Here is a 23464-nt window from a genome sequence, read left to right as displayed (position 1 = left end):
TTTCATGTTATTAGTTATTACTTTATTTAACATGATTGTAGAAGGTGCAATATGCAGCTTCAAAAAAAAAAAGAAATCGTAATCTCAATATCTGGCAGAAAAATCGCAATTCGATTTTTTTTCTCCCAAATTGTTCAGCCCTAGGTGCAAATGTAGAATAATCGGAAAACTGTAGCTCACAACACGACAGGCCGCTAAAAGGAAGGAATGTAAGGGTCAGAGTCCCAACACTCAGCAGACACAATGGATTCATATCTGGTATCCTCACTCCTACTGCGGGCCTGTTCCGCTCTCCTGCTGCATTTCCAGTTGGTTTCCAATCCAACAGCTGCTCCTGCTGGGTTTCCTGTGAGGAGATTAGCTGATTTCACAGTCCCGGCTCTGGCTGGAGTGTCGGGCTGCATGGCCTGATGGACTGGACAGCTGGGTTGGATTTTTTTCATGCACTGTAACAAGAAATGCTCCATTGACTTATGGCACAGAAAAAAAAGCTTTGACTTGTTGTCACGAGTAAAGTCTGACTAATGAGATTTTAAAATTATCTAAAGCAGGGGTCAGCAACCTTTAGTATCAAAAGAGCCATTTCTGGCCCTCAAAAAATTAAATCTGTCTGGAGCTGCAAAACATATTTGAGCCTTAGGATGAAGGTAACAGCCTATTGAGTCAAAATTAGCCTATCAACATCACTAATAGGCCTAAATGGAGTGTTTGTTGCATTTTTGACCATTACATCACTTTAGGCCTACAGCATTGATAAATTAAAACTAAAATGTTTGAAAAAGAACCGTTATTCATTTCCATATAATTTTTTTTGTCAAAGCCACTGGAGAGAGGCTAAGGAGCCGCAGGTGGCAGACCCCTGATCTAAAGCTTGAGTTATAAAGAACATGTCCTACACTCTGTGGTGATTTTCTAAACACACATGAACGTGTAATGTTCAAACATAGAAATAACCAAAACAGAACTTACTCCTGCTTCTTTCAGGCTAGTCTATATCCATGACGTTCCACTTCCGGAATTGCTCCCGTTCTCTTCAGATCTCTGCAGGGTAAATCCAGACAGCCAGCTAGACTATCTGTCCAATCTGAGTTTTCTGTTGCATGACTAAAACTACTTTTGAACGTACACATGTTCCACCAAAACAAGTTCCTTCCCCAGGCTATATTGCAGTGGCAACGTGACTCCGTCCGGTGCTTAGCACCGCCCAAGACGATTGTGACTGGTTTAAAGAAATGCCAATAAACCAGAGCACGTATTTCTCCCATCCCGGAATGTTATGTGGACTAGCCAGACCCTCCTCGGCAGCGCTGTGGAGGAAGGTCTGTCAATGCGAGACTATATTCAGGCCAAACTACTGTATACTGAAGCAGCAGCTTTACTATTAATAAATGTCTGCTACGCGTGCCAGCACCTTCACCGACCGTATTATCTTTAGGACCAACACGGTGGCTGTTGAGCTGACGTTCCACATGCTTTTAAACACTTCCTGTGTGGGTCCGACCCGCCTGCTGCAGCTCAGTGGCTCCCTTGTCTGAACATTTACCGTGACAACCTGGTTGCCAACGACAACAAGACGGCCAGACAGAAGGAACACTGATTTACTCATAAGGCCCCAGAGCCAGTGGGTGTTATGTGGAAGTTTGTGTAAGAGTGGCGAGATCATCAGGTGACATTAACACCACCAGACCGGTTCACACTCTGTCCCACTATGAGTGTGCAACCCTACACATGGTGATCTCCTTTTACAAGTGACTGATGAGCGCCATCTACTGTCATATAGAACAAGTGAACAGTATTCCCAACTTAGGAAAATACTGCACCTTTCTGCAAGGAGTGTTGCAGTTTGCCTTGTGCCCTGTATGGAAACACCTACATTTATTATGTCTACACTCACTTATAGGTGTACGAAGTAAAAAAGCCCAAAGTCCACCCCAAAGGGACTTACCATCTCCAACAGAAAACATTGTTCACAAACTGCTCCAAACAGCTCTATTGTAGTCCAGCCTTTACTTCAGAGACGAACACTCGTCACTTTCTAACACGTTATAATGCTCGCCTAGCTGCTAGCATGGCACACCCTCATACTCTGCTTCTGACTGGCTAGTAGTCCTTACCTAGGTAACTCCCAACAAAGATGGAACAGAAGTGAGATGTCTCACTCTGTAGCTAAAACAGAGAGCTCAACACACAGGGTGAAAAGAGGAGCTGCAGCAATGTGCAGTACAACAAATATATGGTGTTTTTTGAAAATTAAACCATGTAAACCTATGTGAAATTTACAACAACGTAAACATAACGTAAAAGTACACCGAAATGCAGAGTCGCAAAAGTACTTTCAAAGTAAATAAAATCATTACAATTGAATAAAAGTGACACAGAGTAATAATGATAATTATATTTGGACACGCGAAAGAAAGAACGAACTACAAAACCAATGAGCATTAGAGGTAGCGTTACATGGACGTAGGAAAATTAAGACCTGTTTAAAATTGTTTGAGACCTAGAACACAATACTTCAGCAAATGTAAGACTTTTTAAGGCCTAAAATTTTGATTTAGAAGTGAGACTTTTTTAGACTTTTTAAGACCCCGCAGAAACCCTGGACAGGGAAGAAGAATGTGTGGAATAAGACCAGGGCAGACGATAATCCTGGTTCTGCAGCATCGATTAGTATACTTTTTTTATTGTCCATTGTGAGTCTGACAATGTCATGGGAGCGCAATCAGTTTAGTAGTCTTTTATTATTATTATTATTATTATTATTATCTAATCTCTTGCAAGAAAGTCTTTCCGTTTAGGGTTTAATTTGTCACCTGTCTGCATCGCTGTCCAGTAAAAAAAACATCCCTTTTGAAGTAACAGAAGAGCTCCATCTGCTGGATAAATGGAAGTAACTGCACTTTTTATTATAGCATTGCCTTTACAGTGCTCGTGCTGTAAAACAATGGGAAGTTCTCAGGGGCTTTAAAGGGGGATTCTGATTTATTTCAACTTGGGTGTCGAACCAAATTCATTTCTGAGATCTGGGAATGGCGTCACTACAGCGTCAAAGCCTGACCAGGCAAGAGACACAAAGCTAACCTGGGGTGTTTGTTCAAAATGAACTTAAATGAGACATATCCTGCTCATTTTCAGGTGCATACTTGTAATTTGGGTTTCTACTAGAACATGTTTACACTCTTTAATGTTAAAAAAAAACATGGTATGTTTTTCTCATACCATCTGTCTGAATATACCTGTATTCACCCTCAGTCTGAAACGCTCCTGTTTTTGCTCCTGTCTCTTTAAAACCCCTTCCTAAAAAATCCCAATCTGCTCTGATTGGCTTACGAGAAAAATATGGCGCCCCTTTGCAAATGTAGTTCTCAAGACGTTGGACACAAGTCACTCAGATAGGGGGCGGTACATTTTGATCTAGGCAGCCCACAAAAAAACTGATTAGGTTGTCTTACTTTTTGTTTGTAGGGACTCCAGATACCCAAATATATGTGCACAAGCACTGAAAAGCTGTGTTTTTCATACTGTCCCCTTTAACCAATTAGAATCGGGGCCAAAAGTATGAAAATTTGACCCAAATTCTAATTAAACAGAATAATCCTTGATTTAACCTACCTAAAGTTGAAAAGTATCATATTTGTACTAGGGATGCACCGAATCCAGATTTTTGGGGTTCGACCGAATACCGAACCCACTGGTTAAGATGCTGCCGAATCCGAAACCGAATACCGAATCCTACTCCCATCCTCAGTCCATTAACACAGTAAACACATTAATGAAGTAAACAATGTCCACAGCAGTGGTGTAGGGCTAGCAAAGCTGGTAATGGTCGTCTGGTTAACATAACCAACATGACTGTCCTTCCTTTGCCGTACCTGAAGTTGCTGCATTTTGTCTGTAGATTCCTTCATGCACAACTCGTATTCTTTCGGATGTTTCATACGCAAATGTTTTAACAGCGGCGATGTTGTGTATTGTTTAGGGTCCTTGCCACCACGAGACAAATCGGCATTACAGATTGAACATGTAGCTCGACTTGAATCGCCTTCTTTTGACTGAAAGTACTGCCAAACAATACTTTTTTCTGCTCACGAGTTCCATTTTCACTTTTTCACAGCCTACTGCAGTGAACGGTCCTTCCCGTAATCACCGGCGGCATCATTACGGCGACCAGCGTAGTTCAAGCGTAGGGTTCGGTGGAAAACAATTCTAAGGTTCGGCAGAAACCGAACCCCGTCAAAAAGCCCAATATTCGGCCGAATCCTGGATAATTCGGTGCATCCCTAATTAGTACAGTATGTAGTCCCAAAGAAGACACCGATATGCAAACATATCTTAAACACTGAGGACAACTCAAACACTGCCACTTGATTTCAGGTTCATCTGTATTCATGTTAAGATTTTCTTTTCATAATGAAACAAACGATCACTGTGATTTAAGGGTCAACCCAACAATGTGTCTTTAAAACAAGATGCAAAACGTAAAATTAAACAGTTGTAGAGTAAAGTGTTGTATAAATTACAATCCTGTCACATTACAATCCTTTAAAGCAGCAATAACGCGTCTACGATGACTCCGTACGTTCAACAGTACAAATAAATAAGAGAACAGCTGTCAGATTGAGGTCGTAAAAGAACCCTGTCTGGATATTATCAGCCACCTCAAGCTACGCTAACAGCTACGGTGATCACTGAGAGTTTGTGCGTGTGTGCGTTTTTATGCATAATTTGTTGTTAACAGCACTTTGTAGGTTCAGGTTCCTCAGTGCCAGAGGCTCAACCTCACAGCGTCCTTAACGAAAACATCACGACTGCACACACGCACGCACACGCACACGCACGCACGCACACACACACACACACACACACACACACACACACACACACACACACACACACACACACAGTAAGCCACTGTCATCAAAACTGTACATTCAATAAATTAACAATGCATTGTCTTTGTTAAGCAACCAGTGAGATGACTCTAGATTACATAATTACATTAGATTACAGGTAGAATGAACCATTCACAAGACGGAATCTGAGAAAAAGGTTGTTGCAGGGAAAGGGTCCACATGGCTGAGGAAAGGTAGGATGATAATGTATAGCACAAAAGTTGGTAGGCGCAATAGTGATGACATCATCTACCCTTTGGCTTCTGATCACTGACGTTTCACCCCATGATTGGGCCTTCGGTCCTATTAAGAGTTCGATGTTTCTACACGTAGACAGGCTCAAGTCCCGCTTTCTCTTCTTTTTCTTCATCTTTTCTCATCCCGAAACCCCTCCCCCCCCCCCCCCCCCCCCCCCCCCCCCCCCCCCCCCCCCCGAACCGCCTCCCGCCGCGGTCTCTGGTCACACATTGGGATTGTCTCAGGTCTGAATGAGACTGGGCCGGTCCAGCTGAGTTGTGGCTTCCTGCAGTCTTCAAGGCTTGTGTTTGAAATGGGCCTCCACTGCAGAGACACAGAAAAAGGTTACGTTATACAGAACGACGGACAGATAGTTATGTCTTTCAATTGATGTGTGTTGTTCGAAAGGGCAACAAGCTGCTGAGAGCTAACGCTTTAGCTGTGTTCGAAACTGCTCCCTCATTCACTCACTCACTGTTCCCTATATAGTGTTTATTAAATAGTGAACTATATAGGGAACGACCAAACGAGATTTCGGAAACTCACTGAAAACACATCGTTGCGTGACTTGCGTCAGTAGATGCGCCCGTTGTTTGTGTGACGGAGGCGGGTCATCATGTAAACAAACCGAGACAAAAATACTTCTAATATGTCCCTGAAACAAAGCGAGCACTCAGAAGAATAGTAAAAGGTTATATATATACGTTGCATGTTACATTTCCACTGTTTCGAAATGAAAGCCCGCTCCATTTTTCCTTTTCAGTTTTCGCGGTGACTTCTGTTTCTACTTTTCCTCCAGGAAAACATGGCCGCGTTGCATTGTGGTATACGGGAGTAAAATGTAGGGTACATTGTATGTACACTCAAATTAGCAGTGACCTTGACCTTTCACCTCCGAAATCGGTTCATCCTTGAGTTCAAGTGGACGTTTATTCCAAATTCCCACCAGGCATCCAGAGATATCGCCTGTAATAATACGATATAATAATAATAAAAGAAATACATTTCATTCATAACGCACTTCACCTACACAAGAATCGGATGGACACAGTGACCTCACCGTGTATATCTTTTAAAATCCATGTTTATGTTGAAATAAAAATACCTAGATATTCCAATATATTCAAACGTGTGTTTTATTAGAAGGAATATTTAAATGTCATTTTTTTTGGGCCAATTTTTGACGCTCCTAAATTACAGTGACCCGCTGAAAAAGCAGAAAACTCCACAGGGTACCTTTAAATATAGAAACGTAAACATTAAAAAATAAAACGGGAAAAAGGGTTGCCTTAATGCAAATAAAACCCTACAGTATTCAAATGTTTTCCACACCTGCATATTCCTGCGGCCTCATTGGTCGATTGATGACCCTCTGAAAGGCCGATATCCAATCCCGTTGCTCAGCTTCGGTTTCACAGGCAAACAGGAACTTCCTGTCTGGCGTGACAATGGTGATGCCGTGGTTCCAGTGGTAGCCCTGTGTGGAAGAGGGCAAGCCGGACAGGACAGTGTAGCTGTTCTCCTTACTGCCGATGAACACCTCACCACGGGCGTAGGCGTCCTGGGACACAGACAGAGACAGAGGAAGTCCTGTGAACAGACTAACGCCGCCTTCACATTGGCACAGTAGATACGGCTGCGAAACAACCGGAAGTCATTAATTTCCTATGGAGATTCGCAGACCGCGAATGGGCCCGAACCGATGAGCACGAGTGCGGTGCGAAAAAAAATCGGGGTCCGTTGGTCATCCAGATGCGTTCAAAAAGTTGAACTCGTACGACAGGCAACGGAGGGTTCCTATCCGACAATCCAAGCAGAAGTTAGTGTTGCTATGGTACTGATAAACAAATTTGAATTCTTAAAGCAACACTAAGTAACCTTTCCAGCTTCGGTCCCCCTACAGGTTGGAAGAGGAATTGTCCATTACATTACATTATGCAAGTTTGCCAGATCGGGTAGCGGATCTGTAGTTCGATTGAACTGGACAATGTAATGTAATGGACAATTCTGCTTCCAACCTGTAGGGGGGACCGAAGTGGTAAAAGTTACTTAGTGTTGTTTTAACTTTTAATAAAATAAATAATGATTCCATAAGGATATGTTGTCATGTAATTTTTTAATTTGCATCTTTTTTTTCATGACGATTCATGAAGTATGAGAAAAGGTCTTCCGTGCATAAACAATGCATAGGAAACCGGCTATGGCTAAGTTGGTTAGCAACAGACATCAAACTATCACATTTAACCGACCTGACATATCAACATCCTGGGCAACTTTTCTCCACGCAGCAGCCTTTCTGTTTATATCTCTATAGCCCTCAGATGAGAGGTCATAGAGAATTGGACATTTGGGACACTAACAGAATGAGTCGGTTTTTTTCTACTAGCTTCCGACGCTTTCAATGGCGTAGTACGACGTCCACTGGGGGCGCATTGCGTATTACGGAGCTGATTTCAAGTGCCAGTGTGAATGCGGCGTAAAGCTTAATTTACGGTGTTCTGGGCGCGAGGTGCGTGCGCCATAAAATTACGCCACCACGGCGGTCGTTTCCAGCATGAAGGCTCCGCAATCTTTCGCGGCGCGTGGTCGTGCACCTCTGAATTTTTGCAACTATGCGCCCATTGCGCGCGCTGCGCTTTCAATTCAACACGGTCGACCGGGAAGTCTGTGGCGGTACGTCTGTGTTTAACATGGATGTGTTTACTACTGTTGCCAGACATAGACTGTATATAAGAATGGACCAACAGATCCCGTTGCTCTGGACAGAGAACAGTGAAGGCCGTTAGAAGCACTTTTCCGGTGAGCGCTGAGCGTTACTGCGCAGCCTCCAACTGAGAGAGACGACGTAAATGTGACGTGAGCAACGTGTCTGAAAGTTGTAAGTCTTCTGGTAGCTGTGCCAAGAGAAATCTCAATCATTCCGAATATTGCAGAGACGGAGAGCGTAGGTACATGTAAGGAGATAACATAGGCACAGGCTAATTATTGCTCACTAAAATGATAGTTAACATTAGTAATTACACTTAAACAGCTAATGTGAGACGAAACTGCCTGCGCGCTTCTCCTGTACTATACGGTAATTCCTCTACTATGCGACAGTAAGTCGCGTGGTTATGACACAATCGTTAGCCTATTTTTACAAAAACGTCTGTTACGGAGCCATAACGTGAGGTACAAAGTAATGCAGCCTTTTATACATTGTTGTGTTTCTTTAGAAATAAACAATGGACAAATAGAGTCTTTAAACGCTTCAGATGTAAAGTTATTCGCTGTCAAAGTGACGTCAAAATGAATGGCAGTCAATGGGATGCTAACGGGGGGTGATCGCTTTGTAGCATTAAAATGGCGCCATAGGAGGTTCGCGGTCCGAGGAGAAGCTTACCCCCTTGTTGCCAGGCAGCCTGCTTCCCTTTACTTCCGCTCTCTTCTTCTATACTGCTTCTTGCTATTTAAAGATTATTTCGTCTGTATGCCCTCTGGTGTTTCGGAGAATACTGCAACGGACAGTGCGTTGAGCATAAACGTCTCCGTGCATGCTCGTAGCGCACGCGCGCCATCTACGGGGGCTTGTGCAAGGTGTCGCACTCGAGTACACCCGGCGCTTTAGTGACCAATCAGAACAAAAGGACAGGTCATGAGGGCGCAGGGCTCTTCTTACCAGGGGGTCTTTGAAATACATGAGTCTCCTGTCATCCATTGTAAACCACCTCTTCTTGAAGCCCTCTGTGTGCTGTGGCAGACCAAGAGAGACAATTACATTTAGAAGAGAGAAAACAACAAAAAAGGCAGTGTAACTTGTCATAAGAGGTCTACAGTACGGTGGCCCTGAACTTAAGAAAATGCACGCAAACACATCACATCATGCAACATTAAGAGAACACACGCAAATAGATCACAACACGCAACAATAAGAGAACACAAATAGATCACAAGATGCAACAATCTATTTGCGTGCATTTTGTTAATGTTGCGTGTTGTGGTCTATTTGCGTGCGTTGTCTTAATGTTCCGTGTTGTGGTCTATTTGCGTGCGTTTTCATAAGTTGCAGTGCAGTGGCCTCTGAGGGCCACCGGTGAGAATTAAATGGAAGAATGTCTTGGCCACTAAAATGAGCATTAAAATAACATCAAATAAAATAAATTAAATTCTGAATAAATAATGTGCATACCTAGCCTTAGTATTGAATATTCTATATTGCATTGGTTTACAAGCTGGGGGGGGGGGGTTACAAGATACATTTGAGGGGTTTGGAGGGGTTGGTGATTAAGAGTAAAGAAAAGAAAAAAACAAAGTTTATGATATACCAAATGATATATTATTTCTGACTTATCCCTAATCTTTTTTATTTGTTCTTGTAAAATACCAGATTGTTTTTACTTTCCAGGCCTCAATTACTCAAATTAATTTATCTAATTATTATTATTATTATTCAAACATTCAGAGACAAAAACAATCATTCAACTCAATGGGTTGAGGGGTTGCAAGTAGACATTGCTCCATTTTAAGTGCTCATACGTAAACACATTACACTATACGCGTCCTGCAGAGATGTGGTCGAATTTGGGCAAATGTAACTGTGAAATTGAAGTGTAACATTATAATTATTCCTGATTTGACTTTGTAAGGGTGGTAGGATCAAGTGAGTGAAACCCCAGCACAAACCTTTGGACCCGTTTTCTCCATAAATCCTTCCTTCATGAAGTTTCGGGTCAGTTTGGGCACCAGCTGGAGAAGAAAAGACAAAAGAGAATGAAATGAAATAAAAGCATGCATGTAACATTTAAAATAATAATGATTGAGATGCACATGTCAACCACTGAAAGAAATCTATCTTAAAGCAGGTGGGGGTTTGATCATGCACAACAAAACAAAACATGCAAGAATGAAATCCGCCCTTGCAATACCCTGGATGTAGAGCCACTCGGCCAGCCATGCCAAAACACTTAAATATGCACTTCAATATTCAATGGAAAATACAGCGCCTTTGAGGCAGAGTTCACTTTGTGACGAAAACAAAATACCTTCACCCAGGAAACGCTCGTTTGTTCCTCGGGAACGTCTTGATCCAAACCACTTCTTTTTCCCTAAACTTAACAAGTCATTTTGGTGCCTAAACTTAACTGTCATCACCGCCATGACACTCACTTTTTTTCTGGCTAAACTCCACTACCACAGCAACCGGAAAGGACCATCATCTGGCGGTGCCTTGCACCCGGCTCACCGTCGCCTATTGGCAGCTAAACAACTGCCGCTGGTTGCCGGCGTCCCTGAGCTCTGTAGCGGCTAAATCCAACCAGAAACTGCCGCTCAGAATTTATTGTTCTATCGCACTATAGACTGTTCACGTCACTGCGCTTTACTTAGTTTAAAATACTTCTGTTTAAGTTTTTAGTGATCTACAGAGCTTTTTTTCACGGCAGACATGTTGACATGTCATAGTAGGAACAGCACAGGTGTATTCAAAACCATTAATGGTGGCTGCATTCCACTTAGGAGAGGCCCTGGTATTGTGCATGCTGACTCACTAGGGTGACCAGACGTCCCGAAAAATTCGGGACAGTCCCGAAATCCAAGCAGTTATCCCGAATCCTGCCCTAATTGTCCCGAAAATTAGAGCAAAGTCTCAAGAGCAGACTCTCGAGTAGCTATAGTCTGATAGAACATTAAAAACTGTTGCGGCTCATTGGCTGCAACAGTACGTAGGCGGCTAGGTGCGAATTTTGATAACAGGCATTGCTATTTTTCATTCATTCATTGTTCAAATGGAGGCTCAGGCTGGTGTCCCGGGACCTAATGAACACGTAGCTAAAAAGCAAAAACGTCTCTGCAGGTACCAGGAGGACTGGGTAGGGAAATACCCCTGGATTACTGCAGTTTTACGTGATGCAAACAAAGCGTTTTGCAACGTATGTAGGAAGGAGTTTGGTATTTCACACGGGGGGGGGGGAGTCAGACGTCAGGCTGCATGCTAGCAGCAAACTACATATAACTAACAGCACAACTGTACAGACCAACACTTTGGTCTCATCCTTCTTTAAGCGGGAGGATGACTCCATGTATAATAAAATAGCTGCTGCTGAGCTGAGTTTTTATTTGTATTTTCAGGTTTACATGACAGACAGTTGAATTCCTGAATAAAAATAATAAATCATTTTGGTGTGGAGTTTTGAAATTCATGTCTCCCCCCCCCCCTGTCTCGTCCGTCCCGAATTTTACCCATTCTCACTGAAATAGCTTACTGGGACACTTGATGGAATTGAGCCATCGTTAAGGTTATCAATTTCAGCTGTGCTTTTCCTACTATGACAAGTCAACATGTCTGCTGTGAAAAAGGTCCATTGGCGAAGTAGCAGTGATCACTTTGAGAGGGGGTACACACATAAATAAATATGGAATGTCTGATGTCGCACCCTGCCTTTTACAATTCTTTTCTCGACAACGACTTCCATTAACGGTGTGTTGTGCGATTGAATCCTCACCTCCTCGTCACTTGCTCCAGGAAAGGCCACCTGTAGGTAGTGGAACCTGGCCGCTCTGATAGCGTTGAACCAGTCGACCATCTCCTGTTAAAAAACAAACACCCTCAGTGGCAACACGTCCTGCTGGAATTCACACAGTAGCTCTTCACAGTATGCATTTTGGGCTCGGGGTTCGTAATACAGTATATAGCAGTGGTTCTCAAGCTTTTTTTCAATAATGTACCCCCTTTGAACAGTTTTTTTAAGCCATGTACCCTCATACCATGTTACCCTCTAACCAGCGTGATAATTTTTGGTAGAAAAAAAAAAGTCTATATAAAGAGGAACAATACAGCGATGTCAGCTAGATAGATTTACTAAACAGCCTTGTACCTGGAAAACATTGAAATGCTGATGAAAAAATGTGACAAAACCTTGGAAAAAGACGGTAGAAAGAAGGAAGTAAGGCAAGAATAGGTCGAAAATAGTAATAAAAACGTTTGAAAAAATTCAAATAAGCGACAAACTTCGAAAAAAGTGACAAAAACTTTGAAAAAAGCGACAAACTTGGAGAAAAAAAAGACAGTAGAAGTAACTACAGCCTTGCAACTGAAAAACATTTTGTAAAAAATGTCACGTACCCCCTGCAGTCCTCCAAAGTACCCCCTAGGGGTACACGTACCCCCATTTGAGAAACACTGGTATATAGTATCAGTAAGGTGCAGTTGAAGGCACCTGTGCTGTGTGGATGCTGCAGTGCTGTCGATAACTCCACAGAACAAGAGTGACAGTGACACTGGATGAACCCGATGAACTCTTTCTGTCTCAGCCTTCAGTGACACTACTCAGCCAGCAGAGGGAGCAGCGCCACTTCTGCCTCATGCTCCACTAACTCTCCTGAATGACTTTTAATATCCGTCTCTCTCTTCTCTCTAATCTTTTCCTTTGTCATTAACTCTTCCTTCCTCTCTCTGTCTCTCTCTGAAAAGACAGAATGCACATATAGATATAAAGGTTTCAAATAATTCTGTTTATGAAATCTACATAACTAAGAAACTATTTCTCAAAAACCCAAATAAACGAGTGGGTAGTAAGTGTGCTGACTCAAATCATCCATCTGGATTTCCCTATCATTAGTGCTAAATGACGTATATGGAAATGATGGCACCCATAAAACGAAGTGTATTTACACATAATTTCAGCAAAAAGGGTTTGCTGTTGATCCTACAAACTAAACAACATTAAACACTTGACACAAGGATGCATGTATTTGGATTTCCGTCCACTCATGTGGAATAGATTAATATGTGAATATATACAGCACTGACATTTGGTGTCTAGGCTCTGACCTCATCGCTCCCTACAAGGAAGTGCCACGCTGAGCACAGCAGGGGAGTGGGGTGTGACGTTAATCTCCCTCCCCCCAGGGGGAAGGTACAGTATAGTCACACACTACTAGGTAAATGCTGGGGTGGATGTGGGAGATTTTCTATGATTAAATTCAAATCCATTTAAGAAAACAGAGCCAAAATAATGCAACAAAACTGGGTAAAACAGTATATTTCACATTAAACATGCAGTGCAGACAGATTTTCTATTGTGTTGTATTGAGTTTGAGCCTGAAATGGAACAATGCCTATAAAAGGTAAAAGTGTTTACTTTTAGCAATAAGCCTGTTTGAAGTTACTCACATCCATACTGCTTGTACACACCGTAGCAATCACAGTTCTTCTTCCCACAGCCCTCCAATTTTAAAGAGTAAGGGCTCCTGCACACTGCCAGCGTGGCGTGTCCGTTTTTATTTCGGCTCCCATGTTAACAGGTTAGAGCTTGCACACTGCCTGCGTGACACGCCGAAAACGCGTGCATGCTAGAAATAGAACCAACGCCTATTTTTCACGCGACACGCAAACGTGTTGGAAGCGTTTCCAGGCAAAATAGAATACGAAAAGATGTTTATATGTCATTTTGACACGAATACACATTCATAAATGACATTTTGATGTTTGAAAGTCTCTAGGTTTTGACATGAATGCAGATAGAAATGTAATTTAAAAAACTAATAATAAATAATTATCGATTTTCAAATATTGCACCTGTCAATACAGAACGAAATATTCTGTAGCATATTTTGCCGTCAATACTGCCGACGTTGTCTTTGCTGTAATCAAATCAGTATATATTTATGTTTAACATGAAGTACACTACTGCTTGAGCAGCAGCTCCGCGTAAGACACGTTTCTGGTGTGCCAAGACATAGAAAACGCCACGCAGCCGCCACGCAATAGAAACGCCACGCTCACGCCACGCAGCCAGTGTGCAGGAGCCCTAAGTTACTCTTTTTCCCTGAATGTGGATGGAGACACCTTTGAATTCAAGCTAAGAGTCAGCACTTTACCCTTGTAGTCAATGTTCCAGAGCCAAAACAACACAAACTGTGCCACTATCCAAATACTAACTGCCTGCACTGCAGCTACTGAAGCCACTCATACTACAAGTGAACAGTTACGGAAAAAAAGCCAAAAGGAAATTAATTATTAAAGGGACATTTCCAAGTCCAAGTGGGTTTGGTAGCGCAGACAGCATGCATATTATACTACTAACCTTGTATTAGTTCCCTGTATTACTGCATTCTAGGGCCAAAATCAGACAGAGTGCTTTTTGCAGGTTGCAAAAACGCGAGGCACACTGCACTGGCTTTTTTTTTGTTGAACCCTACAATTTAAAAAAGAAGAACTGCTTTTTCTTATTTGTTGCTAGGCAACTACATCTCAATTCATCCAATTGGACAATGGGACAAAACGCAAATGACGTCGGGAGATTTTCTGCTCCGGGAGTTTTTTTCAACACCAGGTGTTCAGAGCGCTTCTGCAGAAATGCAAAGGGGCATAGATCGGAAAAACACAGGGGCGATCAGCAACACAAAAGAAGGGAGCAAAAAGTTTAATTCTCATCGAAAACAATTAGAAAAAGCAGCCCCAGGCTGCTAAAAAGCGCTGCCTGATCGGGGCTTAAGACTTGACATGGAGCATACAGTACAAGAAGACGGGCACTGCATTGTACAGAACGTAATTGTAAAGTTTTTTTAACCCTTATGTGGTCCTCGGTTCAAAGTTGTCAAAGATCTTTCTAAAAATATGTGTTTCTTTCAACCAAATTGCCCAAAAATAACATGGATGGTTCCATACACGAAACAGGCTGTAATGCATCAACATATGTTCCTCTGATCTTAATTATTAGCTAAAGTAATTCATCATTTCTGGGTTTTTTAACTCAAAATTAGGCATATTTTAAAGGTCCAATGTGTGGGAATTTCTCCCATCTAGAGTTGAGATCATATATCGCAATCAACTCTCTCGCGCCACGCAGTTCAAAGTACGTATTACAGCTACGGTAGCCTTCACGCTTCAAAAAGCCGGTCCCTATTGCTCTTTTCAATATCATTTTTCTTTTTTCTGGGCGAAGAAGAAGACTCCTGTTCCTGAAATTTGGATTGGAATGGATTGGAATGAAACATGGAGGACCACATGTATGTGGTCCTCCATGTTTCCTTCTTCAAACTTGCCGGGGCCGGGAAGCTACGATACCCATTAGCAGCATTAGCAGCACCTGTGAGTTTATCATGTGACAGCAAAAACGTGAAAGGCGGAGCAGTACGTCCTGTATGTCCCTTACCGGCTAACGTATTTCAAGATGGAGCATGAATATGGAGCGTCTACCCCAGTTCATGCAAACGCAAATGTAAATTTTCAAGCCAATAGGAATACTTAGAATTGATGGTGGTGGTCAATATTCATGGAGAAGGACAAGTTTGTGAACGGGCAACACAGATTTTGATAATGAACAACTAACACACACACTGGACCTTTAATATGAATGAGGTTTATTGACCATGAATTCCAAACATAAGTGTAAAACTAGTGGTGACAAGTTGGAATGAAGTCTGCTTAGAAGATGTAACAGAATTTGAAAATGTATACTTTATGCTTTATAAAACAGGCAAAACGGAAGACAATGCAAGGGTTAAAGGGCAACGTGTACTGTAATATCATTCAAACGTATGTGTGTTTGATGGTGTACCTTAGCATCACTGTGGTAGACAAAGATGTTCCTTGTGCTGTTGTCTTTCAGGTAGGTGATCTGCAGGCCACAGGGGTTGCCAATCTTGGCCGGTTGGAAGGTGGCATTGAGGGTCTCAATTTTCATCACTGCTTTGGGATCCCTGGCCTTGGTGGAAGAAGACATGAAAAACAAACAAGGACTTTTAAAGTCTCATATTCCTGAGCATTGCTGGCTTTTACCAACGTGATTTTATTTCTGCTGCAAACACCCTTCAAGATCAGCTGCATCATCTCGCTTACATCCTGCTTGTTGAAGTATTTCAGCGCCCCCTCCCTCTCCGACAGGATGAACTTTCGGCTGAGAAACTGACCGTTGTCTCTTCCTCGTTTCCATAGAAACCCCTCTCTGTACCCTGGGCAGGGAGGAGAAAAAAAAGTGTTTGAGGTTGGGAGCAGATGAGAGATTAAATGGAGAAGGCATGTATAACAGTCATGGTGAAAATGTTGTAACTGGTCGGAGTAACGCGATATTTCAGTTTAGCAACAAGTAAAGGTCGTTTGAAATCTTATTTAGAAGAGGAGGAGGAAAAAGGAGACAGAGAGAGATAAAACACAACATCCAAGAGGCAAACAAGAGACAAGAGAGGGAAGACTTTAGCAAGGAAATGCAGCATGAGACAGCACACAGAGAGATTGTATTGTCTATAAAGGCCAAAGAATATCCTTTTCTATGCTAATGATATGCTGTTCTATTTATAGCCTGCAATGTCTTTTTCTTCTTCTTCAATCTATTTTGGTAAAAAGCGCTGCCTACACAGACTCCTTTTCTGTCTTTTCTCTTCTATTTCCGTCACGCTGTGATGTGTTTTCTTTCTAATCTGGATCTATTTTTGTCCCCTAATGGAAAGAAGACGTCTAAGCATAATCAGGTGACTCATTTACATGTTAGCCACTTGACTGATGATGTTATCTAGAGTGTTGCATAATAAGCACCAATTGTAGAATAAACTTGCACTAAAAATGACAAGTAAGGGATGAAAAAGGAGCTACTTTAATTTGCCCCGAATGATTTGTACAGAATAAAATAAATTAAACAATGAGTTTAGAGGAAAGATTTCTAGTGCGTATAAAAGAGGACGAAATGGATAAGGGGGAAATCTTAAGTAACGTGCTCTTAAAGGGTTTGTTGACCCAAAATATGATACTTCAAGTATTATAAGATATCCTTTACACCCAATTTCTTTAATCTACTGCTCTCTTTTACACTCTCCTTATTAAATGCATACTGCCATTGATTATCTCTATTCTGTCTTCTTGTCCTCTGCACTCATTCTGCTCTGTATTTGTGTGTGTGTGTGTGTGTGTGAGTGTGTGTGTGTGACTGTGACTTTCTGACATGAACCATTTACCTACACGGGCATTACCTCATGGATCAATAGCCCTCATTGTTTCCACCCTTGTTTCCTTCCCTCCCTGACGCTCTTTTTCTTCCTCCTATCCTTTGCATACTGGGTCAATATTAACATTGGCCACTGTGGAGGCCAGGTTACTGCCAATAGTCAATCTCAGCTGCCCACACTCACTCACACATACACACACACACACACACACACACACACACATCATGCACATCACAATGAATGATGAAGAGAGCATTAACGCACATATAGATGACAGAATGAGTCATATTATTACACTCTGTGCATGTGTGTGTGTGTGTGTGTGTGTGTGTGTGTGCACGGTTCTCCACTGAAACAATAAACGAATGAGGTCACTGCAAGCCAATCAGAAAGCTCTATCTTCAACAAGACGTGAAATGTATACTAGTTGACACAAACACACACACACATCCACTATACACACAAATACTGCACACTCATCCTCCACACATACACACACACACACACGCACACGCACACACACACACACACACACACACACACACACACACACACACACACACACACAACACCAACCAACCAACCAACCAACCAACCAAACACACACTGTTTTTATGGCACCTCTATTTTCCTGCATTGACAATTAAAGTGCCACCGCTTGAATATAACAACAGCGCTTTAAACTGCAAACACATACACAACCACTTGGGAGAAGAAGGGTGAAAATGAATGTTTGAACGTCAGTGATAGATGTTTTAGGATAATTGAACTCCAAGAGTTTTCAAGGTTGTGCTTAACGGGTAAAAAAACGCAAGATTGGCACAACAAGAGACCATCCAGTTTTGCTTCTTTCTTTTTTAAATGCTCTATGCATGAATGAAATCGGCAAATCTGTACGTTTGTTTGGGTTGTGTTGCTTGTTGTAATGCTTTAACAGCTACAAAAAAAATTCGGTACATGACAGAATTTCTTCTTTTGTTTCAATTGCAGCTTGCAACATTAGGAGACATTGGTGATAATGACATGACGGTAACTCCATCTCCATTTGGTGTTATTTGGTGTCTCTGTATTCAAAAAGTTATGATTTATATTAGATATTGCACTATATTTACAGGCTAATTACAGAAAACAGTCAACTGAAAATACTGCAAAATGTAAATGTGTTATTACCATATGTTGCTGGTGATGACTCTTAAGGTTAGCTTAGACTTAATTGTCACAGAGGTGTTTTTAAAGTGTTCGCTTCAGCTCGAAAACAAATCAGCTTGGACGAGGGTCTTCACAAGTACAAACAAACATGTCAGTACCTGCAGAGTAGGGCTCCTGCTTTTCGATAAACTCAAACTCATTCCTCTCGTACTTGGCTCTGATCCACTGCTCTCTCAGCATCCTGGAGACATAGAAAGACACACACAGTTCAGTTCCACACTCACTAACTGCCCCGTTCCACACACACAAAACCTTTTTTCCACACAGTATTGCTTTTTACTACACAAAAATTATGAAACGGAAAGAATATCCCAGTTTCAAGTCAAAAAACATGTATATTTGACCTACGTAAGTACACTATGTCATGATATGGCCTCACAAGCAGGTGGATAGAGGAGTGCTTATACAGTTGTGAGGAGCAAGACAATGTTAAATGAGTGTAGATATTAAATGAGGGATTGTTACATTATTATCATCTCTTCTTCTTTGACAATACATAGAAATGTACTAGTGTCTTTGCTTTCTGTCGCCATGGATCCAACATGGCGATGTGTCCCTGCAGGGTAAAGTATTGTATACTCAAATGGCACTTTTAGTTAGCCTGACGTCGTCACATTTAGATTCTAGTCAGAATATAAGTCTGATACTGCTCCATTGGGCTGTGATTATGGGGCGTGTTTCAACCGAACCAGGAAAGAAAATGCCTGTGCACTCAATTGGATAGACCTACAACCAATCAGAGCAACGGAGACAGACGTCACAGAAGCTGCAAGTCAAAAGCAGGCTTTGACAGAGCCTGAGGACGGGTGTGGCAATGTGTATTCATACGTGATCGTGGTTCTCTGTTCCTCTTTTAAAACGAATGCGCTGTCGATATCTTCTATAACAGACGCGATGGCAGCCATCTTTGTTGTAAACAAATTCAACCCAAGCGCTCTTTGGTGACGTGGTTGATTACGTTACTGTTGATCATCTGTCCATCATCGTATAAAGCCCGCCCTGACAATTTGATTGGTCCGAACAGCTCTGGTTCGAGCATAGTTGCTCCACAACGTATCAAGTCCAGACCGAACTTCCCGACCTCAAATGTTGTGGGCGGGGCTAAGTTCAGCTGGCATCCAGGATAACTTTTAGTCAAATATGACTTAACATCATCCGAAGCTGTGAGTGTATTGTCTGCGTTTATACTATTTGTAGAAGTAAAAATGCACCTGGGACGACAGACTGAAGATGACCATCTCTCTAACGACCGACTGCCGGTTGTAGCTTCATATTACACACACATATGAGAGTGGTATTGATTATTGGCAGAGCATTATTTTTGTTTCATTTTTTTTTCTATTTTGAACACTATCTCTCTTGTTACTTTAGGATTCTGAATAAACTGAATAACGGAATAGTCTTTGAACTCACGTTCTACAAGACTTTCAATTTCCGACCTTCTTCCTCTGCACTGTGAGGAGAAACAAATGGCAACAGTCAGCACATCACCATGCCAACAATCTCTCTCATTTGGTTTCCCTCTCTACCTGTCCCAACCTTGCAGTCTCCCCTTCAGGCTCCAAACAAGCGTTCTATCAGCATCAAGAGGTAATGGCCGTACTCCGAGCAGATATCTCTTTGATGACACCTTCTTGTGACACCGGATTGGAACTAAACCCTTTGGTTCTTGGGGGGAGTGGAGTGAGGGAACACAAACAGACACCATGGCAGAGATACCGAGAAAGACACTTCTCTTCCATCGGAGTTTTCTCTCACTCTAACTGTCGTAGTTCTACTTCTGTCTATTTTAATCTGATTTTGTTGAAGGGAGACAGACACAAAGAGACAGGGGCGGAAGAAGTATTCAGATCCTTTACTTAAGTCAAAGTACTAATACCACACTGTAAAAATACTCTGTTACAAGTAAAAGTCCTGCATTGAAAATGTTACTTAAGTTAAAGTAAGTATCATCAGGAAAATGTACTTAAAATATTAAAAGTACTCAATGAGAAAAATCCTCACATTTTAGAAACTGGAAACGATCAAAACAGTCCTGTCAATTAACTTAACTTTAAGGGTAAATACCTTTTTTTCCCAACCTGGGAAAACCAACCAATAACCAACCAATTTTCTATGTTTTTGTGTCTAAGTGATTGATGGGAACTACGGTCTTTGACATTGGTCCAGTATTAGGCAAGATCGCTGCAGTCGGCAGTGGTGAAACAAGCTACAATGTAAGTTAATAGGGCAATTTTCCACTTTGTATACCTTTACAAAAGTGCTTGTTTTGCCATTGACAGGCACAGATTAATATTCTAAGTGTCTGACAACATTATGGAAAGGAATTCTAAGGAGGTCGACCTTTCTGTTAAAGAGTAAGATCCTTTTTTTAAACATAAAAACATCTGCAAAATTGCGTTCACTAAACCCACCAGTCTCCATGTAAATAAACAGTAATTTTAGAATTGTAAAATACACTTCATTCGAAAGCCATTTTGGGTCGTCTTTCCACTTTTCCAACCATCAAAACTCTAGTTTTGGTTAAAATAAACACAAAGTTTACGATTTACATGTGAAAATATGTTAGCTCTATACACGCTAAAAGTATTGCTTTTTTAAATGGAGTCTGGTGGGTTTAGCGCTAGCGACTTCAGAGCTGTTTCTGGTTAAACAAACAAATCAAAGAGGTTTTAAAGGTCTATCTCTGAAACGATCCTTTTCATAATGTTGTCAGACACTTAGAATAATAATCTGAGCCTGTCAGTGGCAAAACGAGCACTTTTGTGAAGGTAAATACAAGCTGGACAATTGCTCTATTAACTTACTGTACATTGTAGCTTGTTTTGCTGCTGCTGACTGCAGCGATCTTGCTTATTACTGGACCAATGTCAAAGATTGTGGTTCCCATCAGTCACTTAGACACAAAAACATAGGAAAATAGGGTCCAGGTTGAAAAAAACGGAAGTTACCCTTTAACTTAAGTGTTTAATTGGCTAACATTTTAGCTGGACTTGTAGGTCAGTACATCGTTGGGTAGTTTAATGTATAATAAAATGTATTTTATAAACTACATGCGTTTTGTGTGCAAAAATCTTAATTTGTAAAGTAACTAGTAACTAAAGCTGTCAGATTAATGTTGTGAAGTAAAAAGTACAATATTTCTCACTAAAATGTATTGGAGTAGAAGTAGAAAGTGGCAGTAGAAGAAAAGACTCAAGTAAAGTACAAGTACCTCAAATGTGTACTTAGTTTTATTCCACCACTGCAAAGATAGATGCATGGACAGGCCTAAAATGTCCAAGAAAATCTAAGTCACTACAACCAAAGTGTATGAAGTAGGAAAAGGTAGAAAAGAAGTCAAAGTATTCCCAGAGGCAGATGTTGGTATACAGAAAGGCCTATACTATACAGCAGTCTCCAGATAACATTCACATGTATGCATATAGAACTGTAAAGTTAAGCTTAGGCCTAACCTTAATTTATCTCATGTGAGTCAATAGTCCACGGGGGTGTGTGAATACATTTTATAGGCCTTTTGTACACACACAAAGGAAGAGGAAGTGCTAAGTGATATGCAGTGAGAGGTGTGAAACAGTATGTCTTCAGTCACACTAGGAGTGTCCCACTGCACAACATAGTGTTTGCTTCACTTTAGCACTTATCAGCATGCAGTATCAGTACCGCCTCTGCATTCAATTCAATTCAATTCAATTTTATTAATGGTATCAAATCAAAACAAGAGTTATCACAAGACAATTTACAGAAAGAGTAGGTCTAGACCACACGCTATAATTTACAAAGACCCAACAATTCCAGTAATTCAGCATTTTCTTTTCACGTAGGACTGTGAAGCTCAAACAAAGGCCAATTTGACATAAAGAAATAAGACTTTAAAGCTGCAGTAATGAATATATTTCTCTTTATTATTAACAATAAGTAAAATGACTGTGTAATATTAAAGGTGTTGCTCTTTTGTAACGTAGTATGGATAGTATTTCATAGTATGGATGAATTCTACAGTAAGAACTGGATACTGCAGACTCAAAGATGGCGCACGGTCAATTGAATGAATATTGCTCACCCAGTGCATCAGCCAAAAAAGTTTTCCGGCTTCGGGGTTTGATTCTGTATTGTGTGGCACATGTGCATTAATGTTTCTCCCATTAACCCCGTCCACACATAGAGCACGGAACAGTGTGGTTCTGGAAGTGAAAATTCCATTCATTTTCTCCATAAGGATTTTGATCATTAGCCATGATGTCTAAACCACCTAAGGTAGACTGACCATGAGCTACAAGGTTGTGAAACAATGTTTTATGCCCCTGTAGAAGCCACAAGTCTATATGATATCAACCATGTTTTTAAAAAAAAAAAAATTTTTATTCACAATGTCATGGAGAAGTACTACACTACCCAAAATCCTAAGCGTAACAGTGACATCCCTGATTGGTGGAGCTCACTGTTACCATGGAAATGTTGACCGCGAACCAGCGAACGGCGTCTATTTTTTATGTACACAGTCTTGTACCTTTGCCTTTTTTTCCATTTTCAAAATTATTTTGGCGCCAAATCAAATGTTTTATCTCATTTATTGTAGCTGGTTGGCTTGGTTCCCGGCTTAAAACTCTATATATAGCCATTTTCTGAAACGTCAATGGAGCAATTGAATGGAGAAAAAAGTGGGTGGTCACCGTTGAAATCGTACACATTACATTGAGGCGTCAAGCACATAAAGATAGCTTTTCTAAGCTCTGGGGATGTTTTACAAATACAAAACCTCCATAAATTCAAAATTCATAATACAATTAATAATGGACCTGGTTTGCAGTTTGAGTTGTCTTGTCAACAGCGAGCATCCGCAAAGCGTACCTCCTATGGAGACGTTTTGATGCTAACAAGCCATCACCTGCTGTTAACATTCCATTGACTGCCATTCATTTTGGCGTAACTTTGACAGCGAATAACTTTACATCTGAAGTGTTTAAAAACTCTATTTGTCCATTGTTTATTTCTAAAGAAACACGACAATGTATAAAAGGCTCCATTACCTTGTATCTCACGTTATGGCTCCGTAGCAGACGTTTTTATAAAAATAGGCTAACGATTGTGTCATAACCACGCAACTTTCTGTCGCATAGTAGACAAATTACTGTATAGTCAGGAGAAGCTTGCAGGCAGTTTCGACTTACATTAGCTGTTTAAGTTTAATTACTAATGTTAACTAG

General features: G+C 41.2%; 1 protein-coding gene across 3 annotated transcripts in view; it reads right to left on the bottom strand.

Moving 5' to 3' along the window:
• Positions 1–4405: 4405 nt before the first annotated feature.
• Positions 4406–23464, bottom strand: part of LOC116046883 (arf-GAP with dual PH domain-containing protein 1) — a 45005-nt gene continuing 25946 nt past the window's right edge. For 2 of the 3 annotated variants that reach the window (XM_031295353.2, XM_035997729.1), the window contains 9 exons: positions 18356–18438; positions 15949–16061; positions 15668–15814; positions 11609–11692; positions 9792–9854; positions 8788–8859; positions 6462–6690; positions 5344–5453; positions 4406–5296 (listed from right to left, as the gene is read on the bottom strand). In XM_031295353.2, the coding sequence (XP_031151213.1) occupies positions 5425–5453; positions 6462–6690; positions 8788–8859; positions 9792–9854; positions 11609–11692; positions 15668–15814; positions 15949–16061; positions 18356–18438 (820 nt within the window). In that variant the 3' untranslated portion in view covers positions 4406–5296; positions 5344–5424. The remainder of the gene's footprint in view (positions 5297–5343; positions 5454–6461; positions 6691–8787; positions 8860–9791; positions 9855–11608; positions 11693–15667; positions 15815–15948; positions 16062–18355; positions 18439–23464) is intronic. The other variant, XM_035997728.1, reaches the window with a different exon arrangement.

The sequence above is a fragment of the Sander lucioperca genome, chromosome 22, assembly GCF_008315115.2.
Source record: "Sander lucioperca isolate FBNREF2018 chromosome 22, SLUC_FBN_1.2, whole genome shotgun sequence".
Classification (NCBI taxonomy): Eukaryota; Metazoa; Chordata; class Actinopteri; order Perciformes; family Percidae; genus Sander; species Sander lucioperca.
Note: the sequence above shows the minus strand (reverse complement) of the source record. Positions and strands in the feature narration are given on the sequence as shown.